This window comes from Sebastes fasciatus, chromosome 19 (genome assembly GCF_043250625.1).
Source record: "Sebastes fasciatus isolate fSebFas1 chromosome 19, fSebFas1.pri, whole genome shotgun sequence".
Lineage (NCBI taxonomy): Eukaryota > Metazoa > Chordata > Actinopteri > Perciformes > Sebastidae > Sebastes > Sebastes fasciatus.
Genome location: NC_133813.1, coordinates 23481603 through 23505116, shown reverse-complemented (window position 1 = coordinate 23505116; position 23514 = coordinate 23481603). Strand labels below are relative to the sequence as shown.

General features: G+C 39.0%; 3 protein-coding genes and 1 long non-coding RNA gene across 4 annotated transcripts in view; 2 read left to right on the top strand and 2 right to left on the bottom strand.

The window, feature by feature from the left end:
* Positions 1-3393: 3393 nt before the first annotated feature.
* The window catches only part of traf2b (Tnf receptor-associated factor 2b), a 171352-nt gene continuing 151231 nt past the window's right edge, over positions 3394-23514 (bottom strand). Inside the window, exon 12 of the transcript XR_012591743.1 lies at positions 3394-3406. The gene's annotated coding sequence lies outside the window, so the exon portion shown is untranslated. The remainder of the gene's footprint in view (positions 3407-23514) is intronic.
* surf4 (surfeit 4) lies at positions 3472-14391 on the top strand. Its single transcript, XM_074618573.1, has 6 exons — positions 3472-3704; positions 6699-6885; positions 8986-9062; positions 9160-9203; positions 9831-10017; positions 13035-14391. Exons 1-6 carry the CDS (start codon positions 3657-3659, stop codon positions 13299-13301), a joined length of 810 nt encoding a protein of 269 aa, XP_074474674.1. The 5' UTR covers positions 3472-3656; the 3' UTR covers positions 13302-14391.
* LOC141757433 (uncharacterized) lies at positions 16971-18043 on the bottom strand. Its single transcript, XR_012591649.1, has 3 exons — positions 17984-18043; positions 17707-17877; positions 16971-17591 (listed from the first exon to the last, which is right to left on the bottom strand). It is a non-coding gene; the product is annotated as an uncharacterized LOC141757433 (long non-coding RNA).
* Positions 22948-23514, top strand: part of ass1 (argininosuccinate synthase 1) — a 39619-nt gene continuing 39052 nt past the window's right edge. The window contains exon 1 of the mRNA XM_074618569.1: positions 22948-23153. The gene's annotated coding sequence lies outside the window, so the exon portion shown is untranslated. The remainder of the gene's footprint in view (positions 23154-23514) is intronic.

Here is a 23514-nt window from a genome sequence, read left to right as displayed (position 1 = left end):
CATTGTCCGTGTCTCGTTTTTTTTTTATCTTCATTGCCCATATAATGGATGAAGAGGAGGAGAGACTTTACAGACTGCAACTATTGCAGGACTTGAACCTAAAATCATTTGACAGAAAAGTGCTATTCATAAACAGCATTATATAAATTGACAATTTTCTGAGAAGAAAAACGGTGTAGCCTGACATGCATCTACTTTTTATTATCTATTTGCTTGGTATTTTAAACATAATTACTGGGGGAGTGTAGACATTTCTCACACAAGAGGACTACATAAGTAGCTGAAGGGACCCCATAGAAAAGCAACAACCTGACTTCGCAGTAGCAGGTAATTGCTGATCTAGCTGACAAACAGTTTTGACAGCTAGATCAGCAATTACATCGCAGACTGTCAAGAAGCTTTTATGCTGCAGATAACAGCTCTTCCAGTGCTTTAGTAAACATTTTCACCCAGGATGGACAGATTTTGTCTGCAAAAAAAAACATCAAGTCGAGGACAATCATGACCCTGTGGCCCCAAACAGTCACTGCAACACATTATCGCTGACTTATTGTTCTAATTTAATGTGTAAGTTACACTTCTGAAATATCTTGTGCAACCTCTGAGCCATTGGCATCGTCTGTTTCTTCTTCCCTTTGCCTCTCTGTAAATGTTGAGGGTGAGTCATGCTTATTGTGCAAAATATTTTACACATTTAAATAACATCAGCTGGCACGGTGTACACTGAACCACTGCTTGTGAAAATACCACATTTTTTTCCTGCTTGGCTAACAAGGAGCGTGCACAAGTTTAAAGACTTTGTCCGAGTCTTTGGTCTCGACATGTGGCCGCTTTTACACCTCCATCCCATTTCCCTTCACATAGCTCTGCTCTCTCATGTTCATCATCCTCTCACCGACATCAGCTCAGTCAACAGTTAGTTGAAGGCAAAAGTTTAATCCATTTTTAGCACTAATGTTAATTAAGTAATTGACCTTTGTAGATGGGTGACAAAAGAAGGAGTTGTCTCTACCAGGATGATGATGTTGCACTCATCCACAGGGCACGAGGGGTCACTGAGTGGTTTGATGAAAATGATTTGAATCATATGTTGTGGCCTTCACATTTACATGACTTCAACTGAACACTTACAGCATGGGAAATTATAGACAGACATGTTAGACAGAGCTCTCCATCATCATCATCATCAAAACCCCAGATGAGGGATTATCTTTTTGTTCATGCATCCAGTAGAGTTTCAGAGAAATAACCCTGCCCCAATACCTTCCCAAGACACTTAATGTTTTTTCCTTTACTCATCTGTGAATGCACACTGTTGTTTTTGGGCAGTTGAAGTATTTTGTTTGTCTGGTTGTAGAAAAGTGTGAGGATTAAGTTGTTCAACACAGTAGGTAAATTGTCCTGTTGTCATTTTGCAGGCTGAAGGCTGTGTAATGTTGAAGCTTCTTTGTTTGTTTGTTTGTTTGTTAGACCTTGTTTGTCTGTTTGACCAGTACATAGAATAAACAAATAAATAGCTCGCAGTAAGTTGAGTAGTACAGCTCCTAGAAAAAAAGACTTTTTTCATTCATTCATTTCATTTCATTCATCAAATGCATTCAGTTATTTCATTTACAACTCAATAAAGTGCATACAAAATTCTGATTTAATCATGATATATATAATTTGAATGCACTTCAGGATCAGAATCAGGTTTATTGTCAGGTAGGTTTTCACAAACATAATAAGGATATCAGTATCTTGGTGCATACGACAAAAAAAAAAAAGAACAAGTATTAAAAAAATCAAGAATCACCACCTGAGGTAACGCAGGGAACAGACCGGTGTGTATATAGAATACTTAGAGCTGCAGCCATGAAGCAAATTACAAGGAACTGGTTAAAATCCTTAAGTCCTTAAATTCAAAGATGGAAGGAAACAATACAGGAAATCTCAGAAATGGAGAGAATAACTTATATTCTGTCTCTTCATCTCTGACTCTATAAGAGTGGATGAGATATAAAACAATGATTTGGTGTAGGAAATTGCACAGATAAAATAGTTAGAAATTAATAGTCAGAATATAAATTATTCTCTCCATTTCTGAGATTTCCTGTATTGTAGTGGATCAGTGTTTCCCAAAGCCCAAGATGACGTCCTCAAATGTCTTGTTTTGTCCACAACTCAAAGATGTTCAATTTACTGTCATAGAGGAGTAAAGAAACCAGAAAATAATCACATTTAAGTAGCTGGAATCAGAGAATTTTGACTTTTATTTCTTAAAAAAATACTCAAACTGATGAATGGATTATCAAAATAGTTGGCGATTAATAGATAAATAAATGATATTATATTAAAAAATTACAAATAAATGAATAGTTGATAACTAATCGATTAATCGTTGGGGCTCTAATGAGTAATCTGGAGGGGCAGAGCATTTTATACAGAATGACCTCTTAATCTCTTTTGATTTTTAAATATTTTATAGAGAAACGTTAGTGTAGTTGTTGTGATAGTATAAATAATCAGTACTGATGTTGCAAATAGGAGCTATGTAAGAAACTACCTGAGTAGTCTAGTCTAAAAATGGATTCAAAATAACATTGTGTATGTTGCATTTACTTATTAAAACAAAGTAAAAACTTGCTCCACAGGTAGCATGTATCTGCCAAAGTACAAAAGGTGATGTTTTAAGTGGATGAAATATGAGGCCGGAAATTAAGTCATGAAATTACTTGCACTCAGATTAACAGAATGATTTATTAATGAGCAGAGGCTGATCTTGAGCAAACAAACATAATCGATAGACGTACGCAATATGCACATCTTGGAGGAGGAGAACACATACATTGCTTTTTTGTGCTGTTTTCCTTTTTCTGTTGTTTTTTTTTCATTTTTTGTTGCATGTATGTATTTGTAAGTATGGGTGTGAGTATTAATGTGTGAAAGAAAAAATTGCGAATATATATTGACATTTTGTGGATGTATAATTCATTAGTATGTATAATTCATTATTTAGTAGTTTGCAATAAAAGTATTTAAAAAGGTCAAGAATCATAAATAGAAATAGAAGTACTTCAAATATATCAAAGATATGTAAAATATATCTGTTTTAGAGTATAGTGAATAGTATATGATAGTATAGTGTTGTCTTCGTCATGTTCTTTATATTACGGATTAATAGACCAAATAATATACATTTTAAGAGACAATTAGAGGAATGCACATCTGTCAAAAAAAGTGTAACCATGTATAAAAGCTGCACTGGTTAACCTACATAAGAGTATGCAGCGTTTTCATGGTTGTGCATGATCATATTTTACAGATTATGGTAGGAAATGAATTCAGGTGAGTTAGAGGGTATATTAATGTGCTTATTTCTTGTGTAAAAAGCCTCTAACACCGCTCGTGAGCTGTGTGAAGAACCCTGTCCGGATCAGTATACGTGGCATCCAGCGGTTGCAGCAGTACCATGTAGGGGGGCTCCTTCTCTCGCTTGTCAAACCGCGGGGCATTGTGGGGCGGAGGCGGCCTTTCTGATCAGGACATCTTCAAGTAAATAAGGTTTAACCGGGAGGAGGAGCAGACCGAGAGCAGCCGGAGATTACAACCAACACATCACTCACTGTGTTGCGCTTCAGCCTCACTTATTACAACAGCTTTAATAGTACACCAACATGGGGCAGGAGGATCTCATGAACACGGCGGAAGACGTGGCGGACCAGGTACACTTCAATATGTTTATAGCACGGCTGGTAGCAGGCTAGCTGCTGGTAGCATGCTAGCTGCTAGCTGACTAGTTTGTGTGAGAATGACGCTAGCTGCTGTTAGCATGCTAGCTGCTAGCTAAGTAGTTTGTGTGTGATGGAAGCTAGCCGCTGTTAGCATGCTAGCTGCTAGCTGACTAGTTTGTGTGAGAATGAAGCTAGCTGCTGTTAGCATGCTAGCTAACTAGTTAGTCTGAGAATGAAGTGTTTCCTCCAACATTGTGACTATTACAAGTCCACCATAGCTAGCTGATACATTACCATGACCTGTTATCAACAGCTACAGCAGCTTTACTCGTGTCTTAATTGGCATTAGGAGTGTTTGGTGCTGTCATGTGTGTCCAGATGGATTAGCTAGCATTATTAATTCACACCCACAAAACGAAACTGACATCTGTTTGGAGACAACCAACCAAGCCAACAGGTATAAATATGGATTGCTGCATTATAATGCCAGCTAGTGAGCTTGTCTGTGTGTCCACCTGGTTTATGAACAGTAGTATCTCAGCCAGCCAGCAGTTGTGAAATCCCTCAGCTTAAAGCCTCCAAGTTGTTGGCTAACACTTGTTTGTCATATTGTGTTTTTAAGAGCATTACCAGTGGTTTAGGGTTGCATAGTATGTCTAAGTTGGAGAAGCATCAGGTTTTCCTAAACTTAGCATCTGCTTTGTGGCCTTGACAGAGCTGCCCCCATCACACAACTCACCCAAAACTGACCATGAACATGGATTATACATGCTACTGCTGCATTTTCTGTAGTTATAATCTGTGTCTTTGTGAGGGTTCTTGTTGTATTGGTTTGACTACAGGTAATGCACTGATTCATAAGAGGTGAGCTGATGTCAAGATCAGATTTCAGATTGCCTGTGACACCATGTCCCTGTGTCGACTGTGGAAAAAAGCCCCAGATATTTGGGTTTTGTGTCTTCTGTCCTTATGAAAAGTTACTTGCTCGTAAGAGGCATGTGTGCTGTAGTGTTGTGTGTTGAATTCATGGCCTTGTGTTTTTACAGGACATGCCAGGCTTTTAATGTTCTCCTTGGAGGAGTACTGTCAGGTTACACCATGTCCCAAAGTGTGTGTGTGTGTTTATGGCAGCTGTGTTGACTGAACTCAAGCCTCATGACAAAAACTGTACATCTGTTCCCTAATCTAATTACAACTGATTGATTTATACACTCGTAACACAAGTGCTGTGTTGTAAAACATTTGGAAAAGGAAACCTGAAATATCTTTCTTTGTAACAAACTCTCACTCTCTCCTCACTAAGGGGTCCTGAGCTAACATGTTGCTTGCATATTACTCCATAAAATGGTCTATTTCTAGACTGTTGCAGGGACCTCGGGCTTGTTCGCATTGGCTCCCAGGTCGTCCATTCATGTCCCACATAGCAGTCATAGTGGGAGTTGGTGGACGCTGATAGGCTGCCGAGGTCTGACAGTGCTGATGTGGACCGCTCAGTAGGCGGGGAAGGGGGCAGGTCACAGCACCTCTACTGTGTCACTGTACTATCTGAGGATCCGTTCATGAATTATGTTTGAGAGAAGATTGTAGGGTACTTACTTTTCTCGTAGTAATAATGCAATAAGCCATTGATGGTTTTAACAGGGACGAACAGCCCTGTTATTGTCTTGAGATTTGTGAACTTCCACCCTGCACTTGTATTGCCTTTTTTCACTTTTGAAATCAATTCATTATATTCAAATACGCAGTTATATTTGCAGTTTTTTCTCGATTAATCGATTAGTTGTTTGGTCTGTAAAATGTCAGAAAATTGTGAAAAATGTTGATCAGTTTTTCCCAAAGTCCAAGATGACGTCCTCAAATGTCTTGTTTTGTCCTCAACATAAAGATATTCAATTTACTGTCAGAGAAACCGATTAATTATCAAAATAGTTGGTGATTAATTTAATCGTTGACAAATAATCGATTAATCGTTGCAGCTCTAATGAGTAATCTGGAGGGGTGTAACATCATCTACAGTATGAGCTCTTTTTCTCTTTTGTGATTCTTAAATATTTTATAGAGAAAAGTTACTATAGTTGTTGTACTGATAGTATAAATAATCAGTACATGACCAAAATCTTACATCCAGATATAGGTAATTTCATATCTCGATAACGATATATATCACGATATAGCATGTTTTCTGGATCAACCACATGGTGAAGCATATTTTTGTATACTCCTGTGCGAATTAAATACTTGACAAATGAAAAGTAATAATATAATGATAAAATAATAGAGTATTTTCTCATTGTTAAGTACAAAATGAACTTAACATTGCAAGTGAAATTATAGAGAAAAAATAAACAAAATTAGGCCTAGCCTATATTGCGATAGAAACAATATAGAAAAATATATACGATAGACATTTTTATATAATTTTGACGATATATATCGTCACATTGCCCAGCTTTACCCAGTATTAAGGTTTCAAATGGGAGTTATGTAAGAAACTCTGACTAGTCTTGTCTAAAAATGGATAAAAGATAAACAGAAAAAAACATTATGTATATTGCATTTACTTACTAAAGAAAAGTAAAAAACTTGCTCCACAGGTAGCATCCGTCTGCCATAGCTTCAGGTAGCGTACTCTTCTGGCTTTAGTTTTGCCTTAGGTGTGTGAGTATTTTTTGTTGTTGTGACGGTGTCTAATTCAGTTGTTGTCAGGGTAATGGGAGGGGATTGTTATGTATTGTCTTCTCATTTCTATGAAAACAATAAAAGAGTGTATTTAAAAAAAGAATATTATTGGGAGTCTTTAGGGGATTAACCAAAGACTTGTTCAAATTCAGTTATACGTGTTACATCTTGGTGACCCAGTAATGTTGTTTATCAGTTTCTCAGGAAAGCCTCAGAAACCACATCCTTTGATTGCTGTTCTTTGCAGTCACAAGCCATTCTTGTTCTTGTCAATCATTGCTCCTCTTCTTTCCCTCGGTTGTCCAGTTCTTGCGGATAACCAAACAGTACCTGCCCCACCTGGCGCGTCTGTGTCTCATCAGCACCTTCCTGGAAGACGGCATCCGCATGTGGTTCCAGTGGCATGAGCAGAGAGACTACATCGAGGCTACCTGGAGCTGTGGCTACTTCCTGGCCACGTGCTTTGTGCTGCTTAACCTCATAGGACAGCTGGGTAAGTGAGCGGGAGGCAGCGCACTTTGACAGGTTTCAATCCGGACATGAGATGAGTCAACTCAGATTTTATTGTAGCAGGAGAACACAACATGTTTTTGTAGCTTTACTGGGTGGTGTGTGATGCACAATCTGCTAACAACAATAAGGAGTGAGTCAAATTGCTAACAAAAGAAGATAAAATAGTTAAAACTGTTTGTGTTTGAAGTAGACATCGTTATGAATATGGAAATCATTTGTGTCAATCTGAAAATGTTTAATTTGATTCATGATTCAGGGCTTGTGTCTTGAGGAGACCGACAGCCTAAACTGTATACGCACTGCTACGTTCACAGCTATAACGTTAATACTCGCCATCAGTCCATCACACACACATGCTCCCTCCCTCGCTCTCTCTGTCTGTCTCTCTCTATCGCCTCTACATCAACAATCGCTAGTGTTAAGCACACAACCTACTCCTGAGTTATTCCTTAAAGGAGTTCACTACTTGTATAACACATTCAAAAACATCTTAAAAATACATAATTCCCCAATGCTTAGGCCCGGTGGGCAGTCAATTTAGGCCCAGCAGGCCTGGCTTACAATTTACTGGCGGAAACCCTGAGTGTGCTCAGTGCGTTTCAGCCCAATTGTGTCTACAGTTTGCAGAAGGTTGTGTAAGAGATACAAACACATTGAACTTCACTTTTGGGTTATCTTGCTGATTAGAGGGGTCAGCGGAGACTGACAAGACTTGTTGAAGGAAGCCGAGAGGCAGCCCACTCTTCCACGAATCAGTGAAATATTGCAGTGTATGCGAAAATGTATCCCTGAACTCCTTAAACTTTGAAGCAGATGGGCTGTAAGAGCAGAAGTTCGCCCACTACTGATGAAGGCATCATCCAAAATGTAGCAGAAGACGGAAGATAATGTCAACTAGATGTCAGGTTCCGTTCTTGTCATGTGAGAAGGTATTATCAAGGTATTACGGTATACCAGGGTATTTAGAAATCCAGAAGGAATGATTGTCCCTCAAAAATACAGACGCTCCTCTCTAGGGCTGACCCGCATGTTTCGAAGCTTCCACCGTTGCCATGGTATTCAACCTCCAATCAGTATTCGAAAGCTTTTTTGTTTATATAAGTATGTAATAATAAAATATAAATCCCCAAATAGCCCATGAAATAAGGAATAATCCCATAACATTCATTATTCATATTCAACATTCATTATTATTAGTTATTCTCAGACAGATATCGCTGTTTGTTGTATGTAGAGCACTGTCCCAGGCACTGAGACGGTGGAAATGGAGACAGACAGACAGAAGAACATGTCAGCCTGCTGCACCGCACTGCGAAGCGAAGCTTTGAATGCCTTTGAATATTACTCACCAAAAACTGGTATTCAGGACAGCCCTACTCCTCTCTCTATTAAACTGATACATAGTTGCTGTGTTGAGGTGATGGGTTGTAGTGCACAGCACGCGCCACCAGAGATCAGTCTGTACTAGTGCAACAGGCAGCTGAGCTGAGAAAGATGCCAACTGTGAGTGGTGGGGATAACTTTAAGGACTAGATATGGAATCATGAAAATATTGCAACATATAAATAAGAAGGCAATCCAGGCACTCCAAAAACGTAGACTAAAAGGCAACAAGAGAAGGAAATATTAAAAATGATTTATCATAGTGGCTAAATCATTTAAAAAGCCAACATGTTTTGACCACTCTAGGTCTTCGTCAGGGCGTTTAACAAACAGACAAAACGGTGTGACCTTTGTCTGTTTGATTTTTATCCGGCACGTTTTGATTTACTGCTGAGTACACAGAGCAACCAGTTACCAGCTATAAAAAGTCTTGTGGCTAATAAAGCAGTACCCACACCACAGTGTGACTGCCCTCTTAATATGCCTGAAACTATAAATTATTGTACTTTTCTGCAAAAAAAAAAAAATTGAAGTGAAATGAAATGTGTTTTACTCAAATTAAATTGTCTACGTGGCCTTAACAAAAAAAAAAAAAGTTTATAGCTCATGTTGGCATTTGTCATTGTAAAAGAAGAAAATGGAAAATACGTGTGTTGCAGCCATAATGACCATCACTTTGTTGTGTGTGTCCTAACAGGTGGTTGCGTCCTCATCCTCAGTAGAAATTTTGTACAGTATGCCTGCTTTGGACTATTTGGCATCATAGCGCTACAGGTCAGAACTATCACATTATAATGATCATTTTTAAAGTATACAAGCAATATCTTTGTATGTCTTTGTATCTGATCTGGAATGTCTTTTTCTCTGCCAGACTGTTGCATACAGCATTTTATGGGACCTCAAATTTTTGATGAGGTGAGTGTCACTCTGTTTGGATTTAGTTTGTGTTTAAAAAAAACACAATAACCCTCCATAAACAAATTAACTTCAGTTTATTGGAATATTTGTGTCAGGTTGTACCAGCTTATTGACTCAAACATAATCATTTATTACCAAATCATTGTTTCAGTTGTCTGATTCAAGTATACGTACAAATGTGTGTTATAAAAGGTGTGAGGCAGTTTGCAGAAGTCTGAAGCAGTTAAATGAAAAATTTGCTGTTAAATTTTGAATTTCACTGCTTTATGATCATAGATTACAACTAGCTTGATTAATTTGACAGCATGCAGTGTTTTTTCTGCAGCAGTGGACATTTTAATTTGGTATGGTAGTAAATGAGAGAGCCTCTCAGTTGTCAAGCAGACACCAACAATTACCGTGAGCAAGACCTGTGATTTATTTAAACATCGACAGGCAGACAGATGAGTCATCGGCCATCAGAGAAATCCCTTAAATACAGTGCTGCATTGTAGTTTTGCTGTTTCTGCAATCTGTGTATTTGAATTCATATGATGTTGGTTGTTAGTATAAGTTCAGGGTAAACTTAATGCTGAAAGATATGTTTCTGCTCGTCTGAAATATTCATCCTCTCTCCTCCCCCAGAAACCTGGCCCTCGGAGGTGGTCTGCTCCTGCTGCTGGCCGAGTCTCGTTCGGAAGGAAAGAGCATGTTTGCTGGAGTCCCCTCCATGGGAGAGAGTTCGCCGAAGCAGTACATGCAGCTGGGTGGTCGAGTACTGCTAGTGCTCATGTTCATGACTCTGCTGCACTTCGACTCCAACTTCTTCTCTGTGAGTACCAACAACAACCTTCATTTAACACAGATGGATATTTCATCATTAAGTTAAGACCAATGCTCCGCCACCACGTACTTACGGACAGCGACATAATCTAAAGCAATTCAACATTTTGGGAAATACACTTATTTGCTTTCTTGCTGAGAGTTAAATGAGAAGATTGATGCCATTCTCATGTCTGTATACTAAATATGCTAAATTAATATAATTTGCTATAATTGGCATAAAGACTGGAAGCAGGGGGAAATGGCTAGCAGTTACGATCTGAATCTGATACCTGAATTTGGATATATGCCGATACGGATATAATTCTGATATCGGAGCTCTTTTTGCATACAATTTGCATTGCATTGCAATTTTGCATTAAATTGAAATGTATTCCAAAGCAATGTATTTGAAATATAAGTAGGCTTCACATAAAAACAGGTGTAGGAGTGCAAATTGATATGACAAATCCTTTTTAATGTTTTGAAAAACTTGAGGAGTGCAATGGCAAATTGACAACTCCTTCATAAGATTTAGACAAGTGACTATTTGAAATAAAAGTACAAGAACTATGTAGAGAAATAAATATCTACACTATCAAATAAGTAAAAAAAAAAATTTAAATTAAAAAAAGTTTTAAAAAGTTAGTATGTGGTGTGACTAGGATGTATTAAGAGAAATGGATACAGTGTTGTAGGCGGGGCCCCGTTCATTCCTATGAAAGTTGCTCAGTGGCGCATGAAGCCTAAATGGCTCGACTTCCGTCTGGAAAAGTACCCGGATCTTGGGCACGTGGAACATGCGCAGTAGCGTATGCTCGGTCACATGACTCGGTCACGGGGTCCCAACGTCGTCACGGCTTGCGCTCCGGCCTCGGTCTGGGTCTCACTCACATGAACGGAGGAAGGGAAATAACTCTGGATTCGGCTATTACTTCATTTTACAACTTTAAAAACTATTTTTTTTAAATAAGGGCTATTCAGGTGTTCGTACTGGGAAGTTGATTCACCTCAAAAAAAATTATCCGCTGAGTTACAGACGTCTCTTTCCCAATGTAAGTCAATGGGAAAAAGTATTTTTTGGGCCCAATGGCATCACACGACTGACACAGAAGTTGCATTACCGCCGTTTGGCCACTATGAAAGTTGGGATCGACGACCGGCGCACAGTCTGGGGGCTTGGGTGTGACCAGGGGTCTCATTTATACAACAGTGCGTAGGATCCATACTAAAAATGTACGTGCGCACAAAAGCTGAAAATGGCGTGCGCCAAATAAAAATCCGACTTATAAAACCGTGCGTACACACATCTGCACGCAATGTTCCCTTTATAAATCACAGTCCACCTGGAAATGTGCGCACGTGGATCCGCCTCATATTCCGCCCTCTACACGCCCACATTCAACCATAAATGGTCGATGCAAAGCAGCTCATGAATGTTTCTGCATGTGAATGAGCCTGTTGTTGATCAGTGGGTCTTTACGGTGAATCACGGCAACTACCGAGAGGAAGACAGAGAAAAGGAGTTTTTCTGACACACAGATCGAGGTGCTTGTAGGTGAGGAGTTCTCTGAACACGTTTTCCCTCCTGATTCTGTCATTCACGTCATGTAGTCCTCAGTGCTGACTGCAAGTGTCGGTAGTCCGACCCTCTCCTCTGAGCTCTGGTGATGGAGGGACCGTGATGGTGAGACAGCGCTGATGAGATATTGAGCTGAATTTGATTTGAGATTTGAGTTGGCTGATATATTTTACATTTGTAAGGTGCTTATGGAATAGTTATGGCTCACTAGCACAAAGAACACTGCTGTTTTAAATGTTTATGATAAAGTGGATATAAGTATGAAGTGAAGTTAAATGTGTGAGAGGCATCATTATACGTATAATGACATTTAATGTCTACAGTCTGGCTTCAATTCACCACCTCACCACCTGCGTCTCCAGTTTCCCCTATCTCGGTGCCTCCATAATGTGCGTACGCACGGGTCAAAGTTTCCGTACCGGTCCGCACATTCTCCCGTCAAGTTTGTTTATATAGATCACAACTATTGCGTGGGAAGTGGCGTACGCACATTTCAGGCCCCGTTTTGTGCATACGCAACGGTTATAAATGAGACCCCAGATGTTTTTATACACTCAAATTAATTTTGATCAATTAATAAAAAGAGAGGCCAGAGGTCTTTTTGTGTTGGATGTTGAATAGAGGAAGTGGTGAGAGGTTGCTATGGTTACCATGCAGAGTTAGAAATCAATATATACTCAAGCTAGATTATTAATACCTGCTAAAAGTAGCCTAAATGATGAATGGTTTATTGAGAGCACTGCGAGTGACTCATCATCCGTTTAAAGAGCCGAAAGACCATCACTGTGATAAAACAAATGGCAGGTTGTGTTAGTTTATACACACACACTAGTTGAGTGTTTGAATGAATCTTTACTGAGAGCACTGCGAGTGGCTCTCACCGCCTGTTTAACAAGCTGAAAGACGTCTCTGTGATAAAACAAACGACTGTCCGGCCGTGTTTGCCCGGTTGAAAGCCAGAGGACCTATGCTGTGAAAATACAAACAATAGTAATGTGTTGTTTATCATGTTTGCCCCTGTTCTGGGCCTGGAGCAGCCACTCAACCTGCCGTGCTTAAGACACTGGCGTTGCTAACTAGCTTTTTTGCAGCCGTAACACGGGCGGAGGGACATTCTCCACCATTACAACATATTTATATGGATCGGTACATGGATCCGTAACCTCAGTCCGATATCCGTTACATGAATTGCATCATATCAGAACCCGATATTGGATCTGATCGGTCTCATCACTAAATCAAATATACTAAAATCACTGCCATGCATTTTCCAAAGTGTACTACAACATTTCAGCTTTTGAGTTCTATTCATTTTAGTACAGCAAGTCTCTGCAAATTAATTTGCAGACTTGAAATTTGTCAGTCAGTAGCCAACCTGTGTGAAGTGATGATCACCTACTGTAAAGTGCAAATCTTCAACCACCTACATTAACACTCTTCCACAGATCCTGCAGAACATGGTTGGGACTGCGCTCATCATCCTGGTGGCCATCGGCTTCAAAACCAAGCTGGCGGCGTTGACCCTCGTCGTGTGGCTCCTGGCCATCAACGTCTACTTCAACGCCTTCTGGTCCGTCCCCGCCTACAAGCCCATGCACGACTTCCTCAAGTACGACTTCTTCCAGACCACCTCGGTCATCGGCGGTCTGCTGTTGGTGGTGGCACTTGGACCTGGTGGCGTGTCCATGGATGAGAAGAAGAAAGAGTGGTAGGCAAAGTGGGGTTAAGATAAGAGGATTGCACAGCACCACTAACTTCACCTCACCAACCGGGACACAAAGGCCCTCCCTCTCCCGCAGTTCCCCCCCCCCACCGGGGTACACAGTTGTTTTTTTTTCTAGCTTGTTTTTTATTTCGCCAAATCCACAGACACCACCTCTCCCATCTATGGACAATTTTTCTATTTTCCTCCCAGCTGCTGTTTTTGTTTTTTAGTTCAACATATGCAGATTTTTTCTAAACACCTTCTTGTATGTCCTCTTTTTCCATGACAACAAGAATAAAAAAGGCCCATGTATTTCAAAGTGCAAGGTAAACAGCTACTGTGTGATATATGGATTTCTTTGTTCTGTGTGCAGAAGGAATGACATAATTTATTGTATTTTATGGGTGTTATGCCATGAGTTATAATAGATTAACATTCATATTTTCTGAATAAAACCAGCAAATTGGATCGAGTGCAGCAGTTTGTCCCCCCTCCTCCCCCCCCATGGATGCTGGTCTTTTTCTGCCGTTGGATCTTGGAGTGTCTGAGACTTATCACCATATCGAACTTGGGCACTGATTTGACTCTCCGGGTTTCATCTCCCCTCTTTTTTTTTTTTTCTCTTACACCCTAGCCTTTCAACACATCTGTACACCTTCAATCTCAACTGACTCTTGTTTATGTGGAGTCGAATCTGGGGGGGAACGTGTACATTATGTACAAAGTGGTGGATTGCAGTCATGCTTGGTTGAAAGCTTCAACACAATTGTTAGCTCCAGGACTTGTTATTGGGCACTTTGTACTGTACGTTTTTTGGCAAATGCCTAACTAGTGAACTGTATATGATCGGGGAATATAGAGGGGCGAGGCTCGACGTTTGTGAAACACCATATTCTACGATCTAGAAAAGCAAAGAGGACTAAGCAGAGTCACTAGCCATCCGGACTTTGTCTTTGCTCAGTGTTTTTTGCCATGTGTAAGAAAATTAAAAAAAATATTCAGTGTATTGATTTTCAGAAGTTTATATTGTATTTTTGATCATTTGTTTTTTGATTTTGGAAGTTCATGGCAAAGAAATAAAAGTTCAAAAATATAAAGTCACTGTCTTGGTCGAGGTTTTATGATGTACTCAAAGGCTGAAGGACATTGGTGGACCATATAATCAAATTAAAGAGGACCTATTATGCTTATTTTCAGGTGCATACACGTATTTTGGGTACTAGAACATGTTTACATGCTTTAATGTTCGAAAAATGCTTTATTATTCTCATACTGGCTGCAGCACCTCTTTTCACACTATTTGAGCTCCTTCACCCTCTGAAAAAGCCCAAGTCTGCTCTGATTGGTCAGCTGGCCCACTCTGTTGTGATTGGTCAACTGAACTTAACTTTTCGGACTCTGCTCTAAATAACTTTGTTTGAGGGTGTGCCAAACTAGCCGCTAGGCAAATTGTGTTACTTGGTGACATTATCACGTTACAGGACAAAAAGGCAGGACTTCAGGCGAGGCGTTTCAGGCGAGGCGTTTCAGGCGAGGCGTTTCAGGCGAGGCGTTTCAGGCAGCTCAGGAGCAGTGTTTCTGTGGGGGATAGTATCTTCCTTTGGCGTGGACTTTGTCACTTTTTAGACCTTTTACATGCACAAAAAACTTCATAACACACTAAAGGAAAGGGGAAAAGCATAATAGGTCCTCTTTAATGTTGACTCTACCGATGAAACATGCTATGGAGTACTAACATACAGCGTTGGATATCACAGCCTGGCAATGAAAAGACAACAAAACATTGTTTTGCCATACTGAATGAATGAAGTTTGTATTGGACAGGTGTTGGAATCAGCTTGTTGTAAGGTCAACGAATTTGAGCAAATACTGACCTCTAATGGGCTGAAGTGGTAAAAGTTTACTGCAATGGAACATTAATTCATTTTCAGCCACACTGATAAAATAAGATATGGCATAGAGCTGGGCAATATCGTGATACAAGATTTGGGATATCGTAATATGGCACAAGTATTTTCCTGGTTTTAAAGGCTGCATTACAGTAAAGTGATATGATTTTCTGAACTTACCAGACTGTTCTAGCCGTTCTATTTGCCTTTACCCACTTAGACATTATATCCACATTATAGGGCTGCACAATTAATCGGAATTTTATCGAAATCGTAATATGGCCTGTTGAAATTTTCAAATCACAGAAGGCACAATATTTGTTAAAGGTGAAATGTGCATCAAAATACCATTTTAATTTAAATATTGTCGTGCTGCAGAGATGTCCTGCCCTACACATCATATACAGACTTAAGAAAACATCTTTGTTTGGTATAGATACCTGCAAAAATCACAACCTAATCATTAAATATGTTTTTCAATGAAAATGAGAATGATGTAAAAATTATCATTTCCTTTGATATCGCAAATCATATCGCAATTGCAATATCAGTCAAATTAATCGCAATTAGATATTCTTCAAAACCGTTCAGCCCTATACACATTACTGATGATTATCAAAAATCTCATTATGTAAATATTTAGTGAAAGCAATAATAGTCAACCCTGAAATATCGTCACAATTTGGTCAAAAATATTGTGATATTTGATTTTCTCCACACTGCTCAGCTCTAGGACAGAGTATAATGACATTTCTACATATGTACAGAATCTGAAGGTGGTTGTTGGTGTCGTCATATAGCAGTGGGCTTCTGAATACTGCCATGATGGGGAAAAAAAAACATTGTTTTGTGTGTGTTGTTTATTGTTTCCTTCTGAAAGAAATTCTGATAGAGAGCTAGAATTTATAAAAGATACCATGAACTTTAATAAACAGTTTTTACGAGCATGAACTGACAGGTGCTGTACTGCTGTAATGGAATATATTGCAGTGATGTAGACCTAAGCAGATTAGTGTTTCCTGAGCCAGATGAGGACATGGACACACATCTGATGTGAGAAGCCAAACTTGCTTTTTATCTCGGCACACCCATCTTTGACACGACAGCTCGAGGGACAAAACACAAGCAGACATGAGGAACAGGAAACCTGTGTGTTTGCTTTATATGTGACTTGTCATGGTTGTTTCATTTAATAATAATAATGAATACAGTGCCAACCATAATGATAGTCATTATTCACTTCAGTCTGTACTTCCATCACTTGCTCTGATACAAAAATGGCCTCAATAGGTGTGACCAGATAAGAATCTGCCACAGGAGAAGCAGACCCTTCATAACAGCACATGGATAAAAAGTAGCAAGCCAATGGAAAAGATCCTGAATCCTGTATATCATATTATTTTAAAACAATATATTCTTAACAAGATTTTATTTGGAGCCTCCATTTGACTTAGAAAAACCTTGCATGTGAGCCTCTCCAAACCTAATGTTGTATTTATTTGTTTTAGAGATGTAAGCTCTTTAAAGATATTTTCTGTTCAATAAATAAGAACTAGCTGTTATTTGGCGAATGCGGTTATGTTAATTGGTCTTTAAAACACATGAGGCTTGAATTTAAATGTGTTATTTAATTTTTTATTTTTTTACAATAAATCTCACGACTCTCAGCTTTATAGTTTCTGTCTGAACCATACTCCTTTCTGTTTTTGCTCCTACAATAATCTTGCACATGTTGAATTTTGCACATCTACATTTGCACATTTACTACCGTACTACCTAAAATGTCTGTCTCTAGCTGGCTACAAGCACAGAATGCAAACCATAACAACATGTGAGTGAAGAACAGAGCTAATTCACTGATTTTACAATCATGTACAATGTGTGAGAAAAGAATATCTACAGCTTATCTTATTGCACTTTATTTTTTATTTTCATATGAAGTTCAACACAGCGCCAACAAAAACCTGACACAGATAACAAACCAAATTTCAGAAGAAATAGCATTTCTGAAGACATCTGTCAATCTTACTAACCTTACTTTGTGGAACAGTTACAGAGAGTTGAGCTACATCATAGAGTTAAAACAAAACTCTCAAATAATATTTTGCCTTATATCATGTAACATGTGAATATACTGAATATATTGCTGAGCCTTAAGGCATATCAGTGGTACAAATAAAAAAAAAAATTAACATTAAATACAAAATAATTTGTCTATATACTAATGAGCACCAACACCACCAGACATGTGACATCATGTCCAAGTATGAATATTCAGGCTCTAACAAGGCACATGGATAAGTGTGGAAGTCCAAGTATTGGGCGATAATGGGGGAGTGAGTTAGTGAATGACTTATGGCCCACTCAAAGACACCAGTTCTCTCAATCCAGCCTTGGTAGCCCGCTGACTGTGTGAGAGAGAGATATATGAGTTCCAACATAACTTTCATTGTAACTTCTCACATACAAAATCAGCGTGTGTAGCCCTCATTTCCTCTTATCATGTATGTAATGTAAACTCACCATTTTAAATGAAGTCCCACTCAAGTCCATGAGTCCCATCAGCAGAGTGGATACATGTGGATATACGGTTGTAGTCTTGTCTTGTAGCTCGTGAATTTGCCAGTTTTCTTTGAGAAGACTTTGCCCTGTCCATCCTTGGTGCCTCTCTCAGGGTTTATTCCTACGGTGCACCTGAAAAATGATAGTGTTTCTTCAGGCACTGTGTAAAAATCAAGTTGTGTGAATCACTTAGATTAATGCCACAATAAAAATACAGGTTTTACTGAAAGTATCTAACCTTGAGATTAATTTGAGCGTGCAGGTGTAGAAGGTGGAAAATAATGCAGCAAGCCCCATCGAGAAGGTGGGCTGGATCCCTCCACATATGAAGTGGCCCTCAAGGCTGACCATCCAGCGCCAATAGCTTCCTGCTGTTTCACCTGAAACTTAGAAAGAATTTTCCTCAGTCAACTTCATGGATTTTTAGTCAATGTTTGAAATGAATTGTGTTGAGTGGTGTGCATTACTGGTTGAGAAACGTTTTTTTGATCAATTATGAATATTCTGACCATCTGATCTATAGAACATGTGGTTTTCAGATATCATTCAAAAACACTAGTTAGCTAGTAAATAAACTTGCCTTCAATTTTGTATCTGCTCTGCTGAATTACCACCCAATAACCAACGTGCACTGAAGTCTTAATGTTACTTTAAATGTTGAAGGGACTTCCATAGGCTGTAAAATGTATACACCGTCGTTATGCATGAATTCACTGGCAAAGTACATGTGTCAGCACATTAACTTAGATATTAACTTGAATACATAGAAATTAAAATGAGCTCCTTGTGTTGTCCGATTAATGTGCAATCATCTGTGAAATTCTAGCTAGCTGTTGAATCCCTCTATCATGACATGCACATATTCTGTTATGCAAACTAACTGGAAACATCACTGATAAACTTTGCACAGATTTATTAATTAAATAAAATTACTACTCACCAAATAATCAGTAAGATGGGGATGGATGAAGAAAAGAACGGATCCAGCCTCACATGTGCAGATCAGGTGAAATGCTCTTCCCAGAATTCAAAAAATACTGCATGAAACTGTTACTGATGATACTTTAGACAGTTGATCAGCAGTAAAGTGCTGTTTTTTAAGAATACATTATAGTTCAGTTAAAAAACGGCCTATGAGCGTAATTTAACAGATTTTCTTTTGTATTAACAGTAAAGCACTGTTTTTAGCAATAACAGGTTAATACTGTTGAAATTCTGCTGTAAATTAACAGCAATTGTTTACAGTGTGGGTTATTCAACCAGGTTTCCACCCAGCTGAAGCGGGGTTGGCGTCCGGAGGAAGGCAGTGAGTAGCTAGGCGAATCTCCTCACTACCAGTTTAAACAGTTTTTGACTTAGTTATTACCTGGGTGAACCCAGTGCAGCCAAGAACCGGACCCTTTAGATGGAGAACTGGTTCAAGTATATACCTCCTGTGATAGGGGTGAGGGGTAACTTGAGGGATCGATCTATCTATCTATCTATCTATCTATCTATCTATCTATCTATCTATCTATCTATCTATCTATCTATCTATCTATCTATCTATCTAAGATAATGCTGAAATAAAATACTTTTATTAGTTACTAGATTTTACATAAAAAAAAGATAAGCTTAAATACAATGTATTGTTAAAAATTAAACCAACGGTTCCCAACCTTACAAAAAAGCAGTTTGTATTTAGGGCTCTTGTCACATTTCAGATGTTACTAAAACTATGATTTTCTCTCCTGGGCGAACAAAAGTTCCAACTCTTTCTATTAATACTCTTGATGGTGTCTCCATTCAGTTTGTTGACAATTACAAATACTTGGGAATTTGGATTTGGATGGATAAAAGTCTAAATTTGAAATGCCATATTGACCATCTTACGAAGAAATTAAAATTCACACTGGGTTTTCTGTCCAGGCTAAAGTCCTGTTTTCCATGGCATCAAGAAAATGCTTAGTTGCTGGTCTTTTCTTGACTCAGGTTGATTTTGTTGATACTATTTACAGGTTTGCCTCACCATCCCCCTTGTCCAAACTTGACCCCCTGTATCACTCAGACCTGATGTCACTAATTTTGGCTTCAGGACCCGTCATTGAACGTTGTACAGCATGATAGGATGGTCATCCCTCACTCTGTGGAGATTACAACATTGGCACATTTTAGTCTATAAGATCATCTCTGGCAAATTTCCTACTTACTTAAAGGTCACATATTATGCTCATTTCCAGGTTCATAGATGTATTTTAATGTTGCACTAGAACATTTTTACATGCTGCAATGTTCAAAAAACCCTTTATTCTTCTCATACTGCAGCCTGAGTCTGCCTGCCTCAGAGCCTAATTCAGCCTCTGTCTGAAAACCCCTGATTCACAGCCTGTCTCCTCCCACTCTGCTCTGATTGGTCAGCGTTTTCTGTCAATCAAACGTCCTCAACAACACAGCGTCACTATCTCCCCCTCCCTCCCGGAGAAGCTCTGGAGAGAGGAGTGGAGAGAGAGGAGCTAGAATAAAGTTTATAAACCACTTTAAAGTTTATAAACCAGAAACTTCACCCAGCGCACGTGACCGGAGGAATCTGATCAGAAATCGGCGACAAATGATGAACATCTGCGGTCCAGATTCCAGGTTTTCCTGACGGTTTCTCTCAGGTAAATAATGCTATTTATAGCTCTGTTAGTTAACTCAGTGTTTACCTTATGCATCAACTCTGTAAACCGTAAACATACACTCTGTTTTACGTTTGTCTTTACAGATCCATCTGTGAGAAATGACCGACAGAATCATCCCAGAGGAGAGCAGACAGCTGAGAGCAGACAGCTGAGAGCAGATAGCTGAGAGCAGACAGCTGAGAGCAGACAGCTGAGAGCAGATAGCTGTGAGCAGATAGCTGAGAGCAGACAGCTGAGAGCAGACAGCTGAGAGCAGATAGCTGAGAGCAGATAGCTGTGAGCAGATAGCTGAGAGCAGATAGCTGTGAGCAGATAGCTGAGAGCAGATAGCTGTGAGCAGATGGGAGATACAGAGCTAACCCGTTAGCATGTAGTTACATGCTAACGGGTTAGCTACATGCTACCGCTATGACACGGTGTGTAAACACAGCGACCATCAGGGTGGAAAATAGAAGATGTGAAACAGTAGTCAGTTCATTATTTCTGCTAAAAGATAAATGTATGGAAGATCAGAGTAATGGTATATTATTTACAGTAGTAGCTGTCTCTGTGTTACCATGACTACAGACCACCGGAGCTTAGCTTACCATAGTTTACCAGAGCTGAAGACTTTCTCCTGTACCATGTTAACATAACTGCAGGTGAGATGATTACAAATGCTGTGAATAATTAATATTGTCATCTGTCAACTCAAATAAAGTTTGACTGTGAAACAGAAATGTGTTGTGTTGCTTACAAGTCACTATTTACTACCTGCACTCTTCTACATGCATGACATCAAATATATATAATATATAAATATCATCTGTTTAAACAGTGCAATTACATAAAGCCTTTGTGAAAGAACATGTTATATTTAGATGATGGGAGTACATGAAGACTGTTCTGCTGGTTCTTGCAGACTAACAGTAGGAGCTACTTTGCTCAAGTTCGGTTGAGGAGGAGAGACAGTGAAGCGCTGTGGGGCGGGGTCAGCTACTGAAGGTTCTGCTCTGGTTCGACCAGGAAACCCTTACATGGCTTGCATTTCTCAAACGACGTCAGAAGAGAAGGAAAAATAATAGGTGACCTTTAAGCTGGAAGTTTGTGCAAAACAGTTGCTATATAATCTTAGGTCACATAAATGGCTTCAGTTTAAAGTTTCTTCAATCAGTATAGAAGCTGTCAAAACAAGTTCCACTACGGTCCTGGAACGATCTGCAAGTTTAAACTTGAGACCCTTATCTCTTTAAATGATTAACATCACTGCCATCTGCAGTTGCTTCAATTAAATAATACCTGACCAACATGCTGCCCTGTTAATGCACTGTATGATGTATTTTGTGGTACCTATTGTTGCTGTCGTGATTCAATGTTGTTGTCTCGTTTTGTGTTGGATGCTGCTATTTGACCCTGTCTTGGCTAGACTTAATCTCAATGTGACTTCCTAGTTAAATAAAGGTTATATATGTCTTTGAGTTTGTTTCCCTTCTAAACTTCACATGGTTTCATTTAAAGAGGTAAAATTATCCAATATTTCACAAAAAAAAGTCCAACAAAATGAATATGAATTTGCCACAGCAAATCACAGCAAATCACATCAAGTAAGTACAGACCCTGTTATCTGGCAGGTGACATTTGCTCATTTCATTCCCTGGCTGTGGTCCAGTTTACGTCCTGTCAGCTACTGCGTCAACAAACATTGTAAGAGGAATTATAAAAGGGGCTTATTGATGTTAATGTTGTCAAGTATGAAAAGGTCTAGCTAGGTCAGGGGTCAGAAACCTTTAATATCAAGAGACATTTTAGGCAAAAACAAAACAAAAAAAATCTGTCTCGAGCCGCAAAACATTTGAGCATTGTAATGAAGGTAACACAGTTTATAGTCTAAGTATATAGTATATAAGTCTAATGCAGTGAGGGCCAAAGTGCAAATGTACGATGGAGTATTAGGGCCACATTGAGGGAAAAAACATCTGAGATTTCCAGAATAAAGTCGAAATATTACGAGAATAAAGTCATAATATTACGAGAATAAAGTCATAATATTACGAGAATAAAGTCATAATATTACGAGGAAAAAAGTCATAATATTATGAGAATAAAGTCATAATATTAGGAGAAAAAAAGTCGTAATATTATGAGAAATAAGTCAGAAGTTTACGAGAAAAAAAGTCGTAATATTATGAGAATAAAGTCATAGTATTATGAGAATAAAGTCAAAATATTACGAGAAAAAAACTCGTAATATTATGAGGATAAAGTCATAATATTACGAGAAATAATTCAGTTGTTACGAGTAAAAAGAAATAGCACGTAAAATTACTACTTTATAATAATGACTTTATTCTCATAATATTACGACTTTATTCTCAAAATCTCAGATTTATTTTTTTTCCTCAACGTGTCCCTAATACTCCGTTGCACCGTCGTACCATAGACCTACAACAATGATAAATAAAAATGAAAATCCAAACAAAAAACAGTTATTCATTTCCATTTTTATAAATCCCCAGGGAGCCACTGGTGAGGAGCTGAAGAGCCGCACGTGGCTCTGAAGCAGCAGGTTGCTTAGAGACCCCTGAACTAGGGTGTCCCACGAGGACAGTGACAGTACTACGGATGATGACGTAACGTGAGCTGGACCAGTCTGCAGCAGCGTGGAACCCACAGAACCGAACCGAACCGAACCTCCATTCTCCTCCACTACTCCTCACCGACACACCCACAGCAACTACCGCTCCGGATAACCTGTATTTATCACATCAAGTAAGTACAACCCACCGTCTTGTTTTTATATTTCAATTGAAGGATTTATCAGTGAGTCACCGCCTTGGTCTCCACTACTAGTACGTAGTAACGTTACCGTTAGCAACAGGTTGGTTCAACTGGAGGCAACATACGCATGTACAGTTAGCTGATGTGATGTAGCTAGTTAGTAGCTGGATAGCTAGCTGACATGCAACTAGTGTCTGTGTTTAGCTATTTTGAGCATTGTGCCAGGTGGCCAATATCAAGCAAAATGCATAACCAGTGTTATATATTGCTTTAAAATGCTTAAATGCTGCCGGTAGTCAGTTTAAAGAACGTTTTACAACCACAGAAACTCAGGTGTGTCAGGTGGCAAATG